Source organism: Micropterus dolomieu, linkage group LG19 (genome assembly GCF_021292245.1).
Source record: "Micropterus dolomieu isolate WLL.071019.BEF.003 ecotype Adirondacks linkage group LG19, ASM2129224v1, whole genome shotgun sequence".
NCBI lineage: Eukaryota > Metazoa > Chordata > Actinopteri > Centrarchiformes > Centrarchidae > Micropterus > Micropterus dolomieu.
The window spans coordinates 20,508,969-20,531,172 of record NC_060168.1 but is presented as its reverse complement, the minus strand read 5'-3'; the positions used below and the strand labels follow the sequence as shown (position 1 = coordinate 20,531,172).

Here is a 22,204-nt window from a genome sequence, read left to right as displayed (position 1 = left end):
GTATAATTAATTACAACTTTATGTAGCAAACATCCACAGTAGCACACACTTGGCGTTCTAAGCAGAGATGGGGACTCGAGTTAGAGACTCGGACTCGAGTCCGACTTAAGTCGACAAGACAGTGACTTCAGACTCTACTTTAGACTCGTCCTCAAAAGAAATCAGGCTTTAGTTGGACTCGAGGTGCGGGACTCGTGAACACTGTTTTTTAGGAAACGTCTGATGAGCTTACTGTTATTCCCCTCCCTGTGTTACCTATAACCTACCTACGTAACACGTATCAGCTGCGTGTGGCCACACGTGAGAGAGAACAAACACCGGCAGCTGCTGAGCCATTCATCATAAACTTTGGCTTTAAAACTTCATACAACAAGGGCCAAACGAAGAAGCGCTGAACGCAAAAGAGGTTAGTAACCTGAGATTAGTAAACATGCTTAGCTCAACATTGGCCATCTAACGTTAGCTTGCTTCTTGCTTTAGCTACGACCTACCGGAGGTTAACTCCGACTGTCGTTCATTATGAAAAGCGTTTGTTTAGTTTGCCGGTCTTCCCAGCCTTTCTGTGTGGAGTTTGCATGTTCTCCCCGTGTCTGCATGGGTTTCCTCCGAGTGCTCCGGTTTCCCCCACCATCAAAAACATGTTAGGTACTCCAGTCAGTGCCACTGACTAGACACTGATATATACATCTGGAGTTGGTCCCCGGGCGCTGCACAGTGGCTGCCCACTGCTCCCTTGAGGGATGGGTTAAATGCAGAGAATGAATTTCACAACATGTATGTGACAATAAAAGTATCTTCTCTTCTATTCTATTTACTTGCCAAGCTTGTGGTGGTCGATTAACATAATAATTTATGTCCCGCTGGCTGCCATCACGTTAATTATTACCGTTGGCTGCAAACAGGTTACAGGTTTATTGTTGATCATGTAACATTACAGTTTTATTTAGTTATAACGTTACACTGGGTTTGAGAGTCTGGGGGATGTGTTGACTTACAGTAGTTTATAATCTGTCATTGATTGCATTGCACGTTACATGGTTGTGCTCTGTGAAAAACAGGTTACAGGTTTATTGTTGATCATGTAACGTTACAGTATTATTTAGTTTACGTTACACTGGGTTTGAGAGCCAGCGGGGGGTGTTGACTTATAGTAGTTAATAAGCGGTGATTAATTGCATTGCATATTACATAGTTGTGCTCTGTAAGTGAAAAACAGGTTACCGTTACTGAATTCCTTAAAGCTATGCAGTTTTATAAGCAGCCTGGATTGAGTGCAGCAGGTGACAACATTCATTATAACCACGAGAGACTTGACTTGGACTCTAGCTCAAAGACTTGTGAGCATCTATGGTTCTAAGTAATGTGTGTGGATAAGAAGATTTTGACTAACGTTGCTTACGTTGGTGCCAAACTAGCCGCTAGGCGAGCATTATAACTGTTGTTACATAATGAAGCAGATAGGTTACAGAAGTACAGGCTGGACTACAATTAAGCTGTTTTCACGCAGTTCAGGAGCAGTGTTTTCTGTGGGAGTGGACTTTGGGCTTTTTCACTTTGCAAACCTTTTACATGCACAAAACTAAGGAAAGGAAAAAGGCCAAAAGCATAATATGAACTCTTTAAGCCACAACCTCAGCCAAAATGCATAGACTCCTTTAGTTTTAAGGCCGGAGCAAGGTAAAACAAACTCCAATCAGTACCTCATAGACCATCTAGTAATATAGTGCTGTAACGGCTCACTAATGTAGGTAGAACGCTCTAATCACATGGACCTTGAAGTGGATTCTGAATTTGACTAGGACACAGCTTGGGAAAATGGGTGTCAGATTCATACTTTTAGAGGACGGGGTCAAACAAAAAAGGTTCTAGGATTGAACCTTTGGGCACACCACACAACAAAGGCTCTGTTTGAAACAGAAGGCAGTTTTCTCGCTGACTCGCTGCCTCACTGCTTCACTGCCATAATAGACAGGTGCCTCAGAAGGCATCGCTTTCGAGTGAAGGCGTCTCTATTAGGGCAGCATTTACGGCAATGTGTGACATCAGCACACCGTCTTGCTTCTCTTCTGGCTGTCACTAGCCTTAGTGTCAGCTAGCTAGCTATTGAACCGGGCAAATGGCTATAAGATGCCTCAGAAATCCTATTAAACACACTTGGTTGGTTACAGTCATGGGCAAATATGATAGTTCAGTGTTTAGTTCTCTCTAACTTTTCAAAAGTCCAAACAAAAATACTACTAAAAACTTTTAAAAACTTATATTTGTAGACAAACTTTAGCTTGTTTGTTCACCATCTTGTGAAGCTACTGCTACCGTGCACAGATTTATGGGTAATAGCCAGCATCAATTCAGCATCGATGCTGCCTTCAAAACTGTTACGGGAGCAGTTTGAAGGCATCTTAAAAGACAGGAGAAGATCGTTCGATGTGATTCGAACAGCACTCGATGCCTTGCTGTCCTGTTAGAAACCTCCTGAATAAGCATTTTTACCTGTTGCACATAATAATGCATTGTTAACAACAGCAACTGGAAAAGCTGTCAGAGAGGTAGGGTGAAAAGCACTTAGTTTGCCCAGAGATACCCAAACATTGCTTAAGTGTCTCAATTTAGGAATCTTTTTAATTCTCTAGCTGTTTCAGTGACAAAAGAGTGACCCTTGCTAATCTTAGGTAGTAAGATTCTTGACATATACTTTTTTTTTTTAAAGCTTTAGCAATTAAATGCCTTTTAAAAATAGACCAATACTTCTGCTGCTTCTCTCTGCTTGTAGGAACTTTGCATCTTTATTAAATTAAGCCTACAGTTTGCTGCATATGCTTAATTAATGACAGCCAAGCTCATATCATGAAAATCACTCACTGGGAGCTGTGGACTGTTGGAGAGCAATGTTAAATACGGTGCATGATTTTGTGTATGCGTGGGAAAGGGTTGAAGGCGTGTGTTTTATTTCAGTTATTTCTCTATATACCCCTCAGGCATGCTTAGCTGAGGCAACCCCCATGGATATGTTGTCAAACAAAAACTCATTAAAATGCAATTATAGGCAGACCACACAATGACTCGCCGCACTCGCTATAGTGATTATGTTGTCATTCTATTGGTCTTACAAAAACTACACTGAATGAGATCTTTGTGTGAAAACACAAGTGTTATTTAGAAGTTAGTTTGCTTCACTGTCAGCAGCACATACATCAGCTAATCGACTACCAGCTTTCTGGTTGCGCAAAATGTTTGAAAATTTTGAGGAGGTGCAGTGGCACAGAGAGGCAGACTGGTTATATTGGCACACAGAGGCTAAGGGGACTGGTAATAATTTGAGCTGATAATGGTCAAGCAAATCATTGCATTGCCTAGCAACGTAGCATTGCTGTGATGCTCTCTTTGCTTTAATGTGTGTGTGTGTTGCTTTGGTGTTGTTTGGTGATTTATTATTATTGTTGTTGTACTACTACTACTACTACTACTAATACTAAAATTATTATTATTAAATAAACAGAATCTTTCAATTTATAACTGATTCAATGTCCCCCCAGTTAAAGGTTGGATGGTTGTGTGGTTCAAACAGTTCATCAAAGTTAGGTTAGTAAAAAAAAGAGAGAGAGAGAGAGTAAAGTGTATTCAGTGAGGTTTGATGCTTTGAAGGCAAAACAATTCCGTTTCCAATAAATATTAGTTTAGAAAATACAACATTAGCCCAATATAACGTGACGTCCTATATAAAGCATGGCCACTTCTGGTCTTCTATCTGAATACAAAGAAAAATAATTTTGTTGGTTGAACAGACACGGATAATGATATCTTTCGACACCTTTACTAACTGTATAACCATTTGCAATTCCGTGATGTTAAGTGTCTGACTGAACAAATGCTTGGTGAGAGCTATCACATTAACCCTGTGTTTGTGTACAAGATGGTGGAATTGGGCGAGAGAGAGAGGCCAATTTTCTTTCTTCCTTCATCACATTACTGCCAAAGTGTGTAATAGTTCATTTGTCAGCTGTAGCTGCCAAAACTACAAGATCATTAGATTTTCTTTGTTGTTTCTGAGCTCGTTCCTATCAGTCACCATCGTGTCTGCCTACTGAGACCTTTAACATACAGAGCAATCTTTACTAATTTGACTATAAGGATTATCTGTTAACATTCAGTGTGTGTGTCTGCCCGCCCTCTGGGTGCACATCCGACCAGACTGTCAATCTTCTTAGTGACGCCTGCGATGGTGGCATTTGGGAGGAAGACTAACAGGGACAATGTTCGGCCTGCAACTGAATTATTCATAACCTTGCACATTTATTCAAAGATGAAGAGCCAGCTGCCACGATCGGATATGTCACTGCTCAGCCTGCTTATACAATCCTTGAACTTTTTTTCTGAATTATATCGGAAAATGATGCTGCTCTTTCATCAGGCTTGGGATCATGTTTTATCTGAGTGGACACGGTGAGAGCGAGTTACCCACTTCCATGAATAATAGAAATAATAGAAGAAAACCTGCCAAAATTATAAACAAAACATTGAAGGAATGTCAGTTATTTTGCTTAAAGTATCTATCTTCTCATGTGTTATTTGTTGCATTACTTGTAATCGCTTATGTCACCAAAGTAACTCTTCTGTCAGAAACCAAACATCCTGTCTGCATACACAATTCACCAACATCCACACATTCATTAAGTGAGACACTTACTGATGTATACAGGTAGCCCTCACTGTTCATAGCCAGATAGAGTTTGGTCTGCACCCCTTGGATGGCCACCACTCGCAGCCCCACTGGAATAAGGTTGAACACGGCTGGAAAGGGAAGAAACAAAGAATAAACAAAGCATACAGTTTCATTTCGTATACATACTAAATAAATGAACATATACAGTACTTGAGTAATACTCGGTATGCCAGAAACAAAAGGTAAACCTGAGGCAAAAAGAACACTGTTTACTGTGCCGTTTAACTCTGTCCCACTGTCACAGCACACGCCAGAAAGTGGACAAAAGTTATTGAGAGAAATCCAAATTTCAGATTAAGCCCAAAGTATAGTGAGCTCTGCCTGGTTAACTATGTAGCATTCACCATTAAGAGATTAAAATAGTTTTAAGCCTAAGTATTGCAAACACAAAAATTAATTATGTAAATCTGTGAGGATGACAGTGCTGTTTTCTGACAATGCTGCTCTCTACTTCATCTACCAGCGGTCACTATGGGCCAGTTGCAATGCAGCATTACATATGAGTGCAGGAAGAGCAAAAGCATACACACCTGTACGTAGACTTCATGTTCAAACACACACACACACAAACCTGTCTGTGACTAGCGGGCTGAGTGAGTCGTGAGGATGAGAGAGCCAGCGGCAGCCCAGCTGGCCAATGAGGTAAACCTCTATCTAATTAGTGTCAGCCTGTACAGTAGCCTATATGAGTGTGTCTGAGCGTGTTTCATAAGATGCTGGCAGGGAACCCACAGGCTGAAAAAAGAAAGCACAGCCACCTGAAAATCTGTGGTGTGCTTCTATCCCAAAAAAGACAATTTCTCGCCTTTTGTTCTGACTATTGTTGGACATACTCCCAAACACTGATGGCACCACCACTGCTGTGGAGTTTTGTTTTACTCTTTTATTGATAATACCAAATACAGTAAATAATGTCCACAGAACAATCGTAACATTCATCTCAAGTTTCCCTCTTGATTGTTAACACTCTACATTGTCACATTAGGGACACGTGTGAGAAGAGAAATGAAACTTCCTTCTCTCATCAGTTAAGCTGCGAGTCAGAGTGTTCCCTTACTATAGGTACTCTTGTCAACCACTTAGTAGATCCCTATCTGCGGACTCCTTTGAGCGAAGAGGCTTTTTGATGGGATAGTTAATCTGCCGTTATCGCTTTAACACTGCATACCTCCTTCTCTCTGGGCTTTCATTGTAAACAGTCATAGGAATGCATAATGTATTTACTTGGTAGAGTAAACGGGCATTGCCAGCGGGAACCATTCGCTCTGTGGTTCTGTCTTCCTTTTCTCTCTGACTCTCCCTCTCTGTCTTTCTATCTCTCTCAGTCTGTCTTTAGATCTGTTTTTTGTTCCCTCAAATGCCTCTTAAAAGGTTGTTCTCAACATACACTCTTGTCTGTTTGAAATAACAAATTTGAAATAGGGGTGTAACGGTACATGTTTTCGTACCAGACCGGTTCGGTACAAGACTTGTGGAACGGTGAAAATGTGCACCGAATGTGTGCTGAGCATACATCAATTCCGAGTTTGCCCATGAACATATTAAGTGGCGGACCAAATTTCCACTTTGCACTTTAGCCAAAAACATCTCTGCTTCAGCCCAGCCTCTCACTAGCTTGTGTCATTGAAGACCCTCCCTTATCATTAATGTCTCCTGTTTGGGAACACTTTGGTTTCCTAGTGAAATACACCAACGGACAAAGACAAGTCGATAAGACGAAAGCAGTATGCCGACATTGGTCAGTAGTTTCTGCCTACACGTCAAACTTGCTAACGTTCACTCATTTGAAATGGTACCACATGAATGTGAACATCACTGCTAACTTACAAGGTAAAAAAACGAGCATAGTGCAAACGCAGTTCCCTTCTGCATTTAAATGGACTTTAGAAAAGATTTTTTTAATTAGTTTTTTTTATCTGACTCGATCTACAAGTTGGGATTGATAATGCTGCACTGTAATCCATGGTTATTTTTTTTTATTATTATATTTTTTTATGTGATATTGTTTTGAGAATATTTTATTTAGTGGAGAACTTGGTGGTAGTAGTATGAGGCAGTATTTTTAATTTTTATATATTTTATTATGTTCAATTTAAAGGTTTGTTTAAACAATTGTAAACTAATTTTGATGTTTACAAAAGTTCATAATGAACAACCAGGAAATTTATGCAATATTTTTCCCCCTTACTGTACCGGAAATAAACTTAACTAACTTCAAGACCGAGGTACATACCGAACCATAAATTGTATGTACCGTTACACCCCTAGTTTGAAATATTTTAACGGTCAGAGTATATCAACAATAACAAGAAAATTATGTCAGGATTTTGGAAAGAGAAGGATCTCTTGAGCCTATTTGCCAGCCCTTTAAGAATGATAGATACATTGGATGGTGACTTGGCTGATCAGGAGCAATAGTTCTAGCTGTCAACAAGCATATACTGCTTTAGTCTAGTTTGTAGTATAATACTCAATAACAAGACTTGTTAATGTTTAGCACTTCTTATTTTATTTTTTTCATGTATTCATTATATCATCAGAACTCCCCTTCCATTTCCCCTAAAACTGACTTCTCTTTACTGACATAGATGATGTTTTTTTTGCATGGTAGAGGGTCCTCTATGCATCTTAAATTCTCAGTTATGTCCTCAGGTACAGTATGGATGACTGCAGCTCACTCTAAAATTGCAGCACCAAACATATAGCTAGAGACAGTCCTAGTAGTACAGTAATGAAAACATGGCTCCCTAGGGAAACGCACACCACTCTCTATCTTGAAGCAAAATGACAGATTTGAGCATCTTTTTTTGGAGAGTATCTTTGGTATGTACTGAAAGATGCTGCCAGTAAAATGTATATCTCAAACAGATAGGACCTGCTATTTACAACCTCTGTATCTGCAGTATTTTTAGGTTTACTGTACAGTAATCTTGCGCATTTTTTTTAAGCTGACAAACAAATCATAGATATGCTTGCCAAAATTGTATTTGACTCTTTCAACTAAAGACAAAGAGAAACTAACACTATAAATTTGGCAATTAGGGGGTCACACCTGAGCTGTAACTAACAAACTATACTCAGTGTGTGTATATAACTGTATCACAATAAATCACTTTCAACATTTTGTGAACAAATGATTTGAAGGTCTCAAACTATTGACATGAGAGACCAAGAGGAAGCAGGTTGTCATTACAAACAAATACTGCACCAGGTAATTTTAGCACTACTTGACTGAGAGGAAGAGGTAGAAAAAACATGCAATACTTTTTTATGTAGTTTTTTTTTTTTAGAGTTGATGATTTGATTTCTTCCTCTCCTAAAAACATCTTGCTACATGAGCAGTTCTTGTCTTTATAATTGCACCCTTCTCTCTCTGAGTTTTCTTCCTTCATACTCCCACCATGACACATAGGCACACATCTGCAGTTCACTTCATTTCAGAAGGATTACCAGTCAGTGTACTGATGGAGATTTTTTCAAGAGAGGAAACCAATTACTTCCTGGCTCCTAGAATCACCTGAGCACACAAGAGGATGACAGGGCCGCCACCCACTCACAGACCTTTCCTACTGCAGAGAAGTACATGGAACAAGAAGGGTGAGGAGGCATGAGGGACAGCTTTGACGATTGCTTGCAGGCTATCTTTGTGTCCAAATTCCACCCACCTTCAGCCTAGGAGTCATGACCAATTCAGTGTGACAATAAACCTGAAGGTTCCCAGCAGTCGCGAGTGACATTTTAAACATTTATGCTATCTGTTACTCATTCTGGGAGCAGCATTCCTGCAATTAGAGCAGCCTAAATATGTCATTGGAGCTATGCAATTTGTGCAACTTGGATGTTATTTATGACATTGTTTGCTTTCTTAATGAAAATGTCAGACATATCAAACTTCTTTATTACCATAGCCAAATGGCCAAGTCCATCTTCTCAGCAAGCTACAGTAGCAAAGATCAAATCCTTGTTGTTTTTGTGTGTGCGTGTGTGCGTGCGTGCGTGTTTGAGTAGGTCCTCTCCCACCATCGCAAGACACCAGTAGCTCCAAGAGGACTGCGCTCTTCGTCACCATGGAGACAAGCGCACCCAGCACCTAACAACGCTATTTTTGGAGCAGTGCAAAGAGCTTCACTCTTTCTCCTTTTCCTATTCAGCAGCACTCTTTAATTTTCTCTTCAAAAACTATTTTGATGCCAATGCGGGCAGTTGTTATGTAAGTCACCAGAAAAGTGAGGCCATGCAGACATGACGGGTGGAGTGGTCGGGGTATGAAGTATAATAATTTGTGTGTAAAATGTTGTCATTTCATTATCTTGGTTTCTTCTCCTGCAGATAGTCTGCTCTGTGTAGTATTTAACTTTGCTATTTTATTTAGGAAACTAATTCCACACAGATTACAAGGTGGTGTTGTGCTTGGACAACATCCCACTTGCATAGAGCTGCTATTTATATGCAAGATACACGCAGCACCTCTACCAAGGGAGTTATTGAATACAACGGTACTAATTCAGAGGCTCCAGAAGTGTACATCCGTTTAGTGTCATGATCAGAATAAGCATTACATCAAAGCTGTTTCAGTGTGCAATGCAGGTCTTTTTCTCAACAATATTGTTTTGTTATGGGGGGAAAAGTGGATTTCATGTAGTTCACTAACCACCATACTGTTTGAATATTTAAAAGCACGTAGCGTGCACTGAACTGTCTAATTATAAGGGGGTCTATTTCTGTCATATTGTTACCAGACAAGTGGCTGTGCTGTTCTTCCATTGATCTCCTCTCTAATCTGTCTATTGGGAAAAAAAGAGCTGGTGGGTGTAATGGCAATGAAAAGGATGCATCAATACATAGCATAAGACAAAACTGGCTCTCACCACAGAGGCAGTGTTAGGAGATTAAAAAGTCAATCATCATCTGTGTTCAGGCTGCCATAGGAAACTTTCATTAAATACAATTAAACAGATACTCAGTACTGCAGCACTTAAATGGACTGGGAAAAGAAGAACGTAGTGTGGTGTTTCTCTGTACTATGAACCAATACTGCTTATCCACAGGAGTGAAAATAAAAACAAGCAAATCTTTGAACAGTTTGACTGCTGTTCAAAACTAAACATCAGCAATTCAGAAGGAGAATTCAGCATTTATAATCAAACCTAAGACAAGAAAAGCTACACACGGGGTATGAATTTGATGTTCAAGTTGCCATAATGTTGATACACTGTTAGATGTTATATAGCTAGTGCAGTCCTGTCAGTAGTACATGGAATTGAAAGTAGCAAAATATATATTAGACAGTCTTACTGTAACCATTGTCCTCCTCCTTTGTTCCATCAATGGTTCCATCTGCCTGCAGCTGCAGGTGGAAACCTTGTCGACTGTACAGCTTTGTCACAATCCCCTTCAGCTGGGGCTCTGCAGAGGGGACACAAAAAAAGGAAGATGCAAGAATGAAACCAGGCTGTAGAATAACATGAATGTAGCAACGTGACTCATCACTCGTAGCCTTCTAAAGGGACATGTTGAAATGTCAGTTTATAGGCTGTCAATCAAGCAAACACGGCCCAAAATCACCACCAAAAACATGTCCGAAGAAGAAAATTCAACTATTGAGATCTGGTCTTGGACATTTGGAAATTGACATTCTTAAGGGAATCCTGTGTTGTTTAATCATTTTGGAGCCAGAGTCTGGCAGCAGAGGCTGCAGTTTAAGATACTTTCACACTGGCTTGACCACTCAGTCATGGTGGTTGCCACTTCGTGAAACGGGAGGACTGATAAAGGCTCTTGGCTTGCTGATATGCTATACACAGATAGCCACTGATCTTGTAGCCACATTAGGGCCATTTCACTTTTAGTGTCCAAGGGTCACACAAACAAAGCAAGAGGGCCGATGAATTGAAACAAAGAAACCTTAATGTTTGATCGAACTGTAAGATCAGATACAGAAATTGATTTTAATAGTAAATTTAAACTGCACTATAGTTTTGTTATGTCCATAATCCATGAAAGCTGACAAACTGTTTCTCTCTTTTCTCTACACTGGAACAGAGGCGACTAAAAAGGCAACCCCTATGGCTTGACAATAGAGAAATAAAACCATGGATGGACACGAGAAAATAGTATCAACTTTAGAAGTGGCTTTGGGGACATGGCGTGGCTCAGTGTTCTAAGATGGCTGAGGACATATCTTGCACGTCACCCCCTCTTTCGCTCTCTATGCTTCCTGTCACTCCTCTACTGTATGTGATCTGCTCAACAGAGGTATTATGTCAGAAAAATAACTGCCTTGGTTCACAAAATAAAAAGTTCTTTGGGATATGCCCTGTAAAAAAAACCCCAAAACAAATCTAAACTAATATTCAGATCATACAAGTAAAGTGCATTGAATACAGTACATGCATGTGATAAATATAATCCTCAACACTTCAATATGTTTTCACATAGTTTACAAGGAGTTGTATTTTTAAAACTATATTAGAATATTTGAAACGAGGAATATAGAATAGCTTTACTAAACAAATAGAAAAAAGCTACACTATAATGTGTAGCAACATACAAAACAAGCCTCTAATTCTAAAAGACAATGGTTTTAAGGGGCAGAGCATTTACTTTTGAAGTGGCTGGGTAGCCTGTCTGTGTTACATCAGTGTAATATCTGATAAGAGCTAAGTGCTCTCCATTCCCTGGTTACTGTCCCTAGTGGAGTGTCCTTTACTGTGGCTTACCACACCTTTCATCTATCCTTTCATCTCACTTATCTTTCAGTACTGCCATTTCTAACCTTACTAAGGTGCATAGTTTATTCAGTCTGTACACTGGGAATATTGCAATGTTTTTGTTGTAAAAATTTCACCTAACTGAAGAAGAGAGATCAGATTTACACTTATTTTCACACATAGACATACATTAAGAAATGTACATATGTCAGCATCTACTGTAAACACAGAAGAACATGACCATGTGCACACAGTACATTACCAGACAATACACCAAACTATATATGCAGTCCACACTGTGTTTCCGAAAGATGCCAGTTCTTTGTGTTTGGTGAGGCACCATGTGTAAGTCACACACAGACAGCGCCTTCTTCTTGGCACTCATTGCTTCTTCCACAAGATGGAAATGGAAATTGGAAGTGAAAGTGGTGCAAAAACTGTAGGATAGTCATGCTGTTGCATAAACATGCACCCTAACCACCAGGTGCATCATATACAGGGTTATAAAACTGCTTGGAAATGAACAAAGCAGATGGGATTGAATAAAGGTTTGGGAGAAAACACTGAGGTGAATCTTGTAAGCCTGTACAATCATCATGTCCACACACATCAAGAATCTCACGCAACTGACAAAAGGTGAGCTTTGGGCCTGAGTAAGATGTGATCAGATCAGATATGCAGCTGTGGTCACTGCACTGGATTATTAAGGGAGTGGGTGCTTTAGGCTACAGGGACATACTTCTGTCATTACAATAATAAGAGTGCTTTAAGAGCCACTCAGGACCTTGGCCCACATGACACACTTATAATACTTAGTACAAGTGTATAAGTATATACTTTTCATTTATTCATTTATTTTCAGGTTGAAAATCAGGTGTCTTCCATTGTTTTTTTTTCCCAGTCGGATACATTTCAACAACAAAGAACTTTGCCAGCAGTATATAGGAAAATATATTTTTTGAGCTGATTGTGAGGTCTGCTTGTATTAAATAATCATTTGGAAACTGATAATACAGAACTATTAAATTAGTCATGAACCAATTATTCATTTCAATTTAAACAGTGAACAACCACTTGTAAGTAACAGTGGTGTCTATAGTGATTTCCAAAATTGCCTTAATATGCACTTTTGCATATCTAGTCCAGTGTGGACTGAATAAGTAGACAGTAAAGGATGAGGTATCAGTTTAACATATCCCTCAGCACAGTCTGAGACGCCAAAGGTGACCCCTCTGTGGACAAACTTCATGAGGGAGCCCCTCATTTTCCCACCAACTTTGGCAGAGTCATTAATTTATGATTTTTTTTTTATTCTTATATAGAAATTGAGTAGTACTTCGTATATTCTATATTGCTTAGATGGTGTTTGAAATATGATGGCAGTCTACAATAGATGAAGTTAGTGATCATGAGGATAAAAGCCTGATGAAATTGCACAACAGACCTGGTCGTCTCCTTCGCCTCTTCTTGGAGCCAAATAGTTTGACCCGGGAGAAAACGTTTAGTCGACTGGGTTTTTCACAGCTTCCTTTGTTTTTACTGGGGCTGCTAACGCAGCGACAGGCATTATTTTTCTCCCGCTCCCTCGCCTGCCTTTTCTGCCTTATGAGGGAGCTGGCGATCGCCGCAGCCATAGCCAGTTTGGCAGCTCACCGGAAAAAAAAACTTCCGGAGAAGCGTGAAAACAACAAACCCCTTAGAATACAGAAAATTAGGTTTCGTAGGAAAACGTCCGGGCGCAGTGGTAACAATCTGCTGCGACTACAACGATTTGTTAAATAACAAAGAAGTGGAGGATGAAGAGTAGACAATAAAATAGTCCCAGTCGTGCGGTAAAGCCAGTTAGATAATGTCCCAATGATTCATTTTTCACGATTTTGGGTTATTCAGGAATTGTCCGTTGCATCTCCGAAAAAAGTGAAACACACGTAAAAATAAAAGCCACACGTTCCACCGTGAAGCTGTGCAAATACTTTAACCACAGCACGCTGCCCTCCAACTGTATCATTTTCTCAGCACCACAACACATACGCACAAACCCACTGTCTGTAAGCGGTTTTGCATCATCCCACTAAACTACATGTTCGCGCACATGGTAATCGGGTAGGCAGAGAGTCGTGAATGAAGCTCTATGCGCAGCTAAAGAATGGAAACACCTGTTTGCAGACGTGTTCTTTATCTGGTTTCCCTAATACGTTACTGAAGCTGCTGCTGTCAGACAGAGACTTTCACCGCGTTATAGAAAGGCAACGCAGAGCATGTGTACGAATCACTGAGGATATTCCACTTGTTTTTCTCTCTTTTGTTGAAACGTGGCAAGGCAAGGTGATAACAGGAGGCGCCTCATTCTGGTAGAAGTGTCCGAGCCCAGCGCAAAGCACAGACTCAGCTGTGCTGCTGAGAGCATCCCACCGACAACCTGGAGAATACCCGTTAGGGAGGAGGGGGAGTGTAACTAGTGAAACACAAACCCAGTAAGTGTGCACAGAATATGAATATGCCCATATAGGCCGTCGTGGGGTAATTCATGTTACATATCAAGAGAAAGGGGCGTAGATGGCATGGGGGCGGGGAGGTGGCAAAGATGAGAAATACAGAAGAGGCCTGGAGGGAATACCACATGTTCGATATTTTATTAGACAAGACTGGACAGAGAGTCACGAAAAATAGTTAAGAACTAATGCTGCAGCTATGACGAATTTCGAAACATAAATCCCATGTTTCAAACTGGGTGGGGGCTTGCGTCCAAACTAATGGGGATCGCATGCCTTAAAAAATGACTAAATACTAAGTAGCCTATAAGAATTAAAAAAATATTATTACATTGCTCGCTTAAGCGTGCAGATGACTGTGTGGAATAAACAGTGATATTATGTGATAAAATAAGATCCAGTCAGACTCAAGCCGGTGGATTATACGATATCATAAATTTCCATATGATTAATATTGTATTTCACTCAAAAATAATAATAAAAGCCTACCTATGCCATTTCACCTTTAAGATCCTTATATAACTTGTATAACAGGCTACTACTGGTACTTTATGAATTTACATCATGAAAATGCCAACTGGAAAAAGTGTGGTCAATGTTATTTTTTTAGTAACGATAAACCCCAGACCAAGTGTTGTGTCCACCCTTGACAGCCAGCCTAATCTTTTCCCTCGTCCTGGAGTGAGCACACCCAACACCCTAACCAATGGTGCCATCTACAGTCCTCAACCAAAACTGCCTTCGACGTTTTATTTATCTCCTATGATTAATAATAGGCGCCAGTAACACACCTCAAAAGAATGCATTTTGCTTTGATTAAACTTGAGGCGTCCTATAGTTAAGTCTATATAGCCTATCTCTCTACATAAATAGAAGTACAGTAAAAATGGTAAACAACTCTCAAAAACTAAACATTGCAACTAAAAGACGCACCTCCTCCTGTTCTGAATAAACACAATCGAAAAGCTCTGACCAAACAGCTTCAAAACTCCAGAGCACAACTGTGAAGATGTGAGCTCAAATTATTAATCGCTTAAGGCGCCTCCACTTCAGCACCACGGACAGTTCCAAGGCGGTTAACTACAGCAGAGTACCAAGAAAATCATCACTTAATAGAATAAAACACAACTCAACACTATTGCGCAACAACTTTTATTGGCATTACTAAAAGCTATAAACCCTTTCACTGAAGGTAACTTGGGAAGCTTTGTCTCAAGAACACTTAACAAACAATTTGAAGTAAAAAGGAAAAAAAAACAAGTGCAGCGTAATTCAAAAACAAGAACAGCAACATACCTGAAACAGATTTTCTCAAGGGGAAAGTCATGATTCTCTACAGCGAAGCGAAAGCAGTTACTTGGATACTTGCAGCCCTTGGGTGCTGGAGTGAAGGCGAGTCTACATTCAGCAAAGTTCAAACCATTGTCAGACAACTGTCAGAGGCGTAGTGGGAGAGAAAGCATCGAGGCGTGGCCATCAACAGGAAGATCATTAAAGGACATTAGCGACATGCCATAATGACTTCTAAAATGCTCATTAAACATTCATTTAGTGGTCTTGTTGATCCGGCAGACAAGGGCGTATGTTCACTGTACTGCTGCGCGCGGCGGGGCCGCATTGACTAAAAGTGATCGAAAATGTAGACTGAGATTGTACTTCCTTCTTGGGCCAGAGAAGACTTTGCTCTCATATTACAAAAAATTATGTAAAATGATCCGGTAATGCGTTGACTAAACCGGTTATGCAGGCCTGTCCACTTTCGACTGAAAAATATCGATGCAACATGCATTAGGCAAAGTGTTTTTTACAACGACAATTCTCTGTTCTGTGAAATTGTAGAGGCAGTTTTTAAAAACAAATAACACAGTGATTGACCAAATATAACATGAGATTATTTATCAGGAGTACTGCATAAATTACTGTCTTGTTTTAATTGTACAGCTCTATGTCATATTAGTCTAATTAGTCAAGGCACATAAGTAAATGTAGAGTATGGTGTGTGGCTCTTTTTATAGACGCGATTACAGAAGATTTATTGATGCACTGAATGCAATGATAGACCAAACAATGAGCTCTGAGATATAGTGAGCCTTACAGTAGGTACTTTTGAGGTCCGCTGGTGCCCGTGACTATGTATAGCTCTGAACACTAGATGGAGCAAGTGGATTGGCTATAAAGAGCAGCACATTCAACCTAAAGGGGAAATCCACCTAAAAGTAAAACTCAGTCAATTTAGAAGTCATCTCTCTTTAGATGCACCTCTCTAGGCAGAGCTGCAGTTAAATCAACAAAATTGATCTATTCACATTAAATTAGCGGATGACTGTTTTTTAGCTTTAGGAACATCACATTAAAATGCAGAGTTTTATGTAGAGCCTATGATTGTGAATCAGAAAATGTCCTCACAACGCCATTATTCTCGATCCATAGAGCAGTTGCAGGATTTTTTTTCTCTAAATGACTGTAAAAACAAACAGCACACACTGATAATATTACATTTATTAGTTATGGATTACTGTATATTTTAAGAATATCAGAGTGGAACAACAAAAAAATAATATTTCATTTAGATAGTGACTCATAACACAAGATCCTGACCAGACACTGGATACCAGTGGCTCAAATGACATAAGGCATAAAGCACTTTAGAGATAAAAGTTATCCCATTCACTGTCTCAAAAGAGGAAGGCTAACCTTTAACCCACACAGTCTAACAAAAGATGGCCGCCAAAGGATGGAGCAAGGTCATACCGGTGTTTATAGAATCAGCATTAACAACTGGCACCTTTAATATACAGTATAATAGCAATTACATCCATAGGGGCCATCTTTACTATGAAGAGTAGAATGCTGACGAAAAACAAATATCTTACCTCAAGCAACACATAATAAAACAGTTTAATTAATGAGAAAACCATCTAAAAATGACCGAAACATTAATGATTGTCTTGGTGAAGCATGTTTAAATGTTTTCCTTAACTTTAGCCTGTTACAACCTAAACTTACTAATAGTAACAATGTTGGTTGAGCATATAACGTTGTAATGCTGTTCTGCAATTCTGCACAATTTCCGTCCATCTCCTTGAGTTAATTTTTACACATAAACATTAAGATAAGAAATCATTTCTTATGATCAAGTTTTTATTTTATGTTACTTTTTTTTTTTACCAGTCTCCTTAACAGCAGCAAAAAGTTACTGTAGCTACGAAATTGCTGCCAAATGGTAATTGTAATACATTGTGATTGTTCTTAATACAGGCCCTTGTGACCTTCAGCAGCATAACAATACTTGAGGATGTAGCTGAACAGTTGGTATACTGTGGCCCTACCCTCTGATATACGTATGTTATTGCACTCTAGAAAAGGTGTATAACGAACCTCTCTACAACCTGATTTATACTGTAGCATACAGTATCCCTGCCTGGTTTTATTCCACCACGAGCAAAACTAGACAGACATATCTCATCACTACCAGCAGCAGATCCCAGGTTTTGCTTCAGTCATCCCACTACTGATAAGCCCAGTCCATCACTCACGCAGATAGTGTGGCCCTTCAGGAGGACAGAGACAGGTGATAAAAGTCAAGCTGCATTATACAACAGCGACACAAATCAAACACCTAAGATGTTACAAAGTACATTTGTGTAAATGTGTATAGGCCTGATAATGTCAATCCTGCTTTGTAAGCACTTTTTCTTTGCAGCGGCCAAGCTATGATGGAGAAGGAAAAATACAAAACACACAATAGTACATGTAGAACTAGTCAGATGAGTAGAAGAGAGAGTCATATTTGAAAAAAGGTGATAAAAAAGTATAAATCATACTGCATTTGTTTTATCCTAATTTCTTCAGTATTATTTGTATTCAGATGTCTGAAGAAAATATAGCTCTTGTTTTCTAGTCTTTTTTTCTTGTTTGTCTTTTTGCAAGACAAAAGTGTACTAGAGCTATATTTGAGTCATTTGAAGTCTTCCACAGACTTAGTGTGCTCATTTGCAAGTGAAAGTTGGGCACTGATGAGCATTGCGACAAGGTAACGCACCAGCCTCTGATTTTATCCAAACACAAAAGAAATGTTTCTGTCTCAACAAATACAGACACAAGTGACCTATGTAACATACACCTATAGACAAGCAGACAAGTAAATAAGATCCACACACACAGAAACTGCTTTTGTGTTTTTTTTTTGTGTGTGTGTGTGTGTGTGTGTGTGTGTGTGTGTGTGTGTGTGTGTGTGTGTGTGTGTGTGTGTGTGTGTGTGTGTGTGTGTGAGAGAGAGAGATATTGAGAATGGCTAAAAGCATACAGTTCTGTCAGCTCCCATCATAATGCAATCATAGTATGTGGAATGTGGACAAAAAACTGTACTCCACCACCTGTACCACAAGAGGAGTGTCCAAATCAACTACCCGATTCACACATTTTGTTTTGCAATATACTAAAATAGATTTAGATTTGATACGCTATTAACTTTACTGCAATTTAATCACTTTTCCAATCCTTTTCCTTCGCCATTATACACAGGCAGAAGTGAAATCATACGCAGACACTACAGATTTTTCGGGCATTATTTGCAGTTGATTTTGTTGTTTATTGCAGTAGTATGTAGTTGTATAAAGATATGAACATACCGGTTTGTTTCCAATTCTGTTGGTGCAAGTTGTAGTGTGTTGGTCTGTTCTTGTGTGGTGAGAACTGCGTGCTGTGCTTACCATTTCCTGTCACATATGCCCCTACATATGCAACCCTTTGCATCTGAAGAGACCACCAAGTGTGTGAAATATTAATGCAACATATCTAAACAAAATGACATGCCAACAATAAAGACATAGATGGCTCCTACGACGTGTTTAAGAGCTACAACTGCAGAAACTGCTGGCATAGAAAAGGCTCAGAGGCAGCATTTACTCTTCTTTAGGACTGCAGGACTTCACATAGACCCAAAACCTCCCAGCACCCTACTGCTCCTGCCATCCTTGGCCACTAGAGAGCAGAGCTCCAGAGTAAAAGTGGGAGATAGGCCTGCATGCTGACAAGGTTGAGGACTGTGTTGACCTTTGTATTATTAAATATAACCAAACAATTAAAGCTTTCTTTTCCTATTAATAACCTAAGGCTGTAATGATAACACACAGAGTTTAATGAATTTTTATATTTATAGAGAAAAGTGGCCTCCAAGGGCAAACACTGAATAAATGGGGAGGTTAACCTTGCTCGTGGCATGTAATAGAGGGCTGAGTTGCATACTAGGATTGTGCCACTGATTATGTCAATATATTTCATGGTCAACTAAATTAATATCTTCATATATCATTGGAAACTGCAATAGCAGGGTTTTTTTGCTTGACCTCTTTGTACAGAGTGAGGGGATAAAAGGAAAACAGAATGATCTCTGATAAGCTCAAAGGGTTGCTGTTCAAACCATTTGGCCCTTTGGCAGCATTCTGCTGGCTATCTGCTCTTTGTGCGTGCGCTGTTGCAGTAAATCCACTACAACAGCAGCTTGCAGCATGGTAGGCCACCAGTGCCGTAGCGATACCACGCGTTACCATGGAGACTGCACATACGTAAGAAGGTGTGTGTGAAAGATGGAGAGAGAGAGAGAGCGTGCGCGGACAATGGGGGTTGGATATTACAGAACAAGAAACCATCAGTCACTCAAGTTTCAGTAGAGGAGGGGGCTAGAATACAGTCTGATAGGATCATGGCAATCATTGTGTGATCTATCCCATCCCTTTGCAACCAGAGGGCTCTGTTCAGGACAAGTCAGTAGATTGAAACTGGAAGACGTTATTTCTCACAGCAGGTATGATCTTAATCTTGGGGACAAACGAAGTGTGGAGAAAGTGCTCCACCATAGGAGCTAACCATCACTGAGGAACAGTTATATCTCACAACATATTATATGCTGGAACTCTTAGATTAGTTTATTATGGGTCATCAACTGTGTTTTCATCCTGTGTCTAAAGTGCCAGAAAGAAACAGGTTTGCCGTTTGTTTAGTCGCAGTTTAAATAACATTAAATGCATATATTTTTAAAATATCAATACTGTATTAAGAAGATGATATCTGAGCTACATTCCAGTCTGCTCCTCATTAAACTGCCACTTGTTCTATCTCCATCTCGCATTAAAACACAAAAACTAATTAGGAGCAGACAGAATGCCTGGCATTTGTCTATATAACCTCTCACCTTTTGTATAACAACTGGCTTCAAAGTGTCTGTCTGCTGATCAGCACTGCCCATATTTTCTCTCACACAGAGAGAATAATTATTTTGTTACCCAAGCAAAGTACGTTTATACATCAGTTAAAGCTAAATATGGCACTGAAACATAGAACTAAAACATTTAAGGAGCTGAGAATCCGCCAGACACTTTGTAACTGTTTACTTGACAATGATACAAATGGATGAGGAGGTGTACTGCTGAATAATTTTCATACATTAGATGTTTATTTGAAATCTGGACCTTCACAGCTAAATACAAGAGTCAGAAAGTGGAAGAACGGTTATGATCATCTCAGAAAGTGACATTTCCATTAATCTTCATTCATGTGTGCCTTAATCCGTTGCATAATACATGTCAAAAATTTATGTAGTTATTTAATTATTTTAAACAATAACAACAAGAATTGTTTTTATTGTGATTATAATAGATCAGAGAAATTGAGGACCTTACTGTATAAGCACAAGAACACAACGAGGGTATATTGGTTCATCTTTCTGCTTTTCACTGAGTGCCATACTGTACATCCTAATTGAAATTAATTAAAACACAACACCAGAGACTATAATCAAAATTTAAGTGACAGTTTCTATATGTTCCTCTTCAACCTGTACTGTCAAATAGAATTGAATAACAATTCACATGTAATTTACATCAAATTTAGCTGTTCCTAGCAGCTTCTTGGCATAACTTTAAGAAAAATCACAGAGCGAAACACAGCAAATACCTTAGTGATGTATTCTCAAAAGCTCACAAGTCACTTCTTAATTCAACTGCACATAAAGTACATAATTTAGCTGGGAAGCACACTGTGGGCTTGTACATACTATGGCCTCTGTGCTCTTTGTGTGTGTGTGTGTGTGTGTGTGTGTGTGTGTGTGTGTGTGTGTGTGAGTGTGTGAGAGAGAGACAGAGAGAGAGAGGCTATAATGATGTAGAGAAATCTCAATCAGAGGCACCAAACAGTGTGTGAAATGGCCAGAGTTCAGACAGCAGCCTTCTCTGAATGACTAATGCTGTACCAGCGATGTGCTCTCATTACCCTGACATGTACAAGTGTGTAAAATACAGTCCACAGAGGCTCCCTATTTCTATTGTTTAACCTTAAAGGCCCTCAAGCTGATTCTCTCTGATAATAACAAAGTGTGACATGTCCTCTTTGTCCCTCAGGTGTCCTTAGCAGGAATATGAAAAAGAGGCACGGTTTATTTAACACACAGTATTGGTTATGAAACATCAACGAGATGACGTCAGTAAGCTACTGTATTGTTTGGGCTACTAATGGAAATTGAAATATAATATGTGTGTGTACGAGGACCATAGTTGTGTAATGTCTGTGGATGTGTCTACCAATTGCATGACCCTGCATTTCTCAGGTCCCCTGGGAGATTGTGGGTGAATCATAGCCAATGTTGTTGTACGCCGGAGGAAGGTGGCTAAAAGCCCCTGTGACTGATTGCTGTGTAGGGAGTCCTAGACAGTGTAAATACTTTAAACAGCATCAGGTCATACAGAACTAAGCCACATTATGAGGTTGATTCAATAAACAGGACTCAGTTCAGATTGTATGGGAAGCAGTTTAGCGGCACAAAGGGCAGAGGACCAAGTTCAAAGCAACTTTTGGGCTTACAACAAAGTTACACAATCAACTAGGTGCACATGATGCCTGGTTCTAGGTTAGCTATCAGCTAACTGAGGCAGAGAGAGTAGAAGATAAGGTCATACAGCATGATGTGTATCTATATACACTTGCTGTGTGTGTGTGTGTGTGTGTGTGTGTGTGTGTGTGTGTGTGTGTGTGTGTGTGTGTGTGTGTGTGTGTATGTATGTATGTATGTATGTATGTATGTATATATATATATATGTATGTATGTATGTATGTATGTATGTATGTATGTATGTATGTATGTATGTATGTATGTATGTATGTATGTATGTATGTATGTATGTATATATATATATATGTATGTATGTATGTATGTATGTATGTATGTATATATATATATATATATATATATATATATATATATATATATATATATAATATAAATAAAT

At 39.4% G+C, this 22,204-nt stretch overlaps 1 protein-coding gene across 5 annotated transcripts in view; it reads right to left on the bottom strand.

Moving 5' to 3' along the window:
* fgf13a (fibroblast growth factor 13a) overlaps positions 1 to 22,204 on the bottom strand; it is a 111,625-nt gene that overhangs the window by 19,992 nt on the left and 69,429 nt on the right. For 3 of the 5 annotated variants that reach the window (XM_046031266.1, XM_046031263.1, XM_046031265.1), the window contains 2 exons: positions 10,016 to 10,126; positions 4,685 to 4,788 (listed from right to left, as the gene is read on the bottom strand). In XM_046031266.1, the coding sequence (XP_045887222.1) occupies positions 4,685 to 4,788; positions 10,016 to 10,126 (215 nt within the window). Of the gene's footprint in view, positions 1 to 4,684; positions 4,789 to 10,015; positions 10,127 to 12,874; positions 13,065 to 15,218; positions 15,293 to 22,204 lie in introns of those variants that run through there. The other 2 variants (XM_046031267.1, XM_046031264.1) reach the window with 2 other exon arrangements.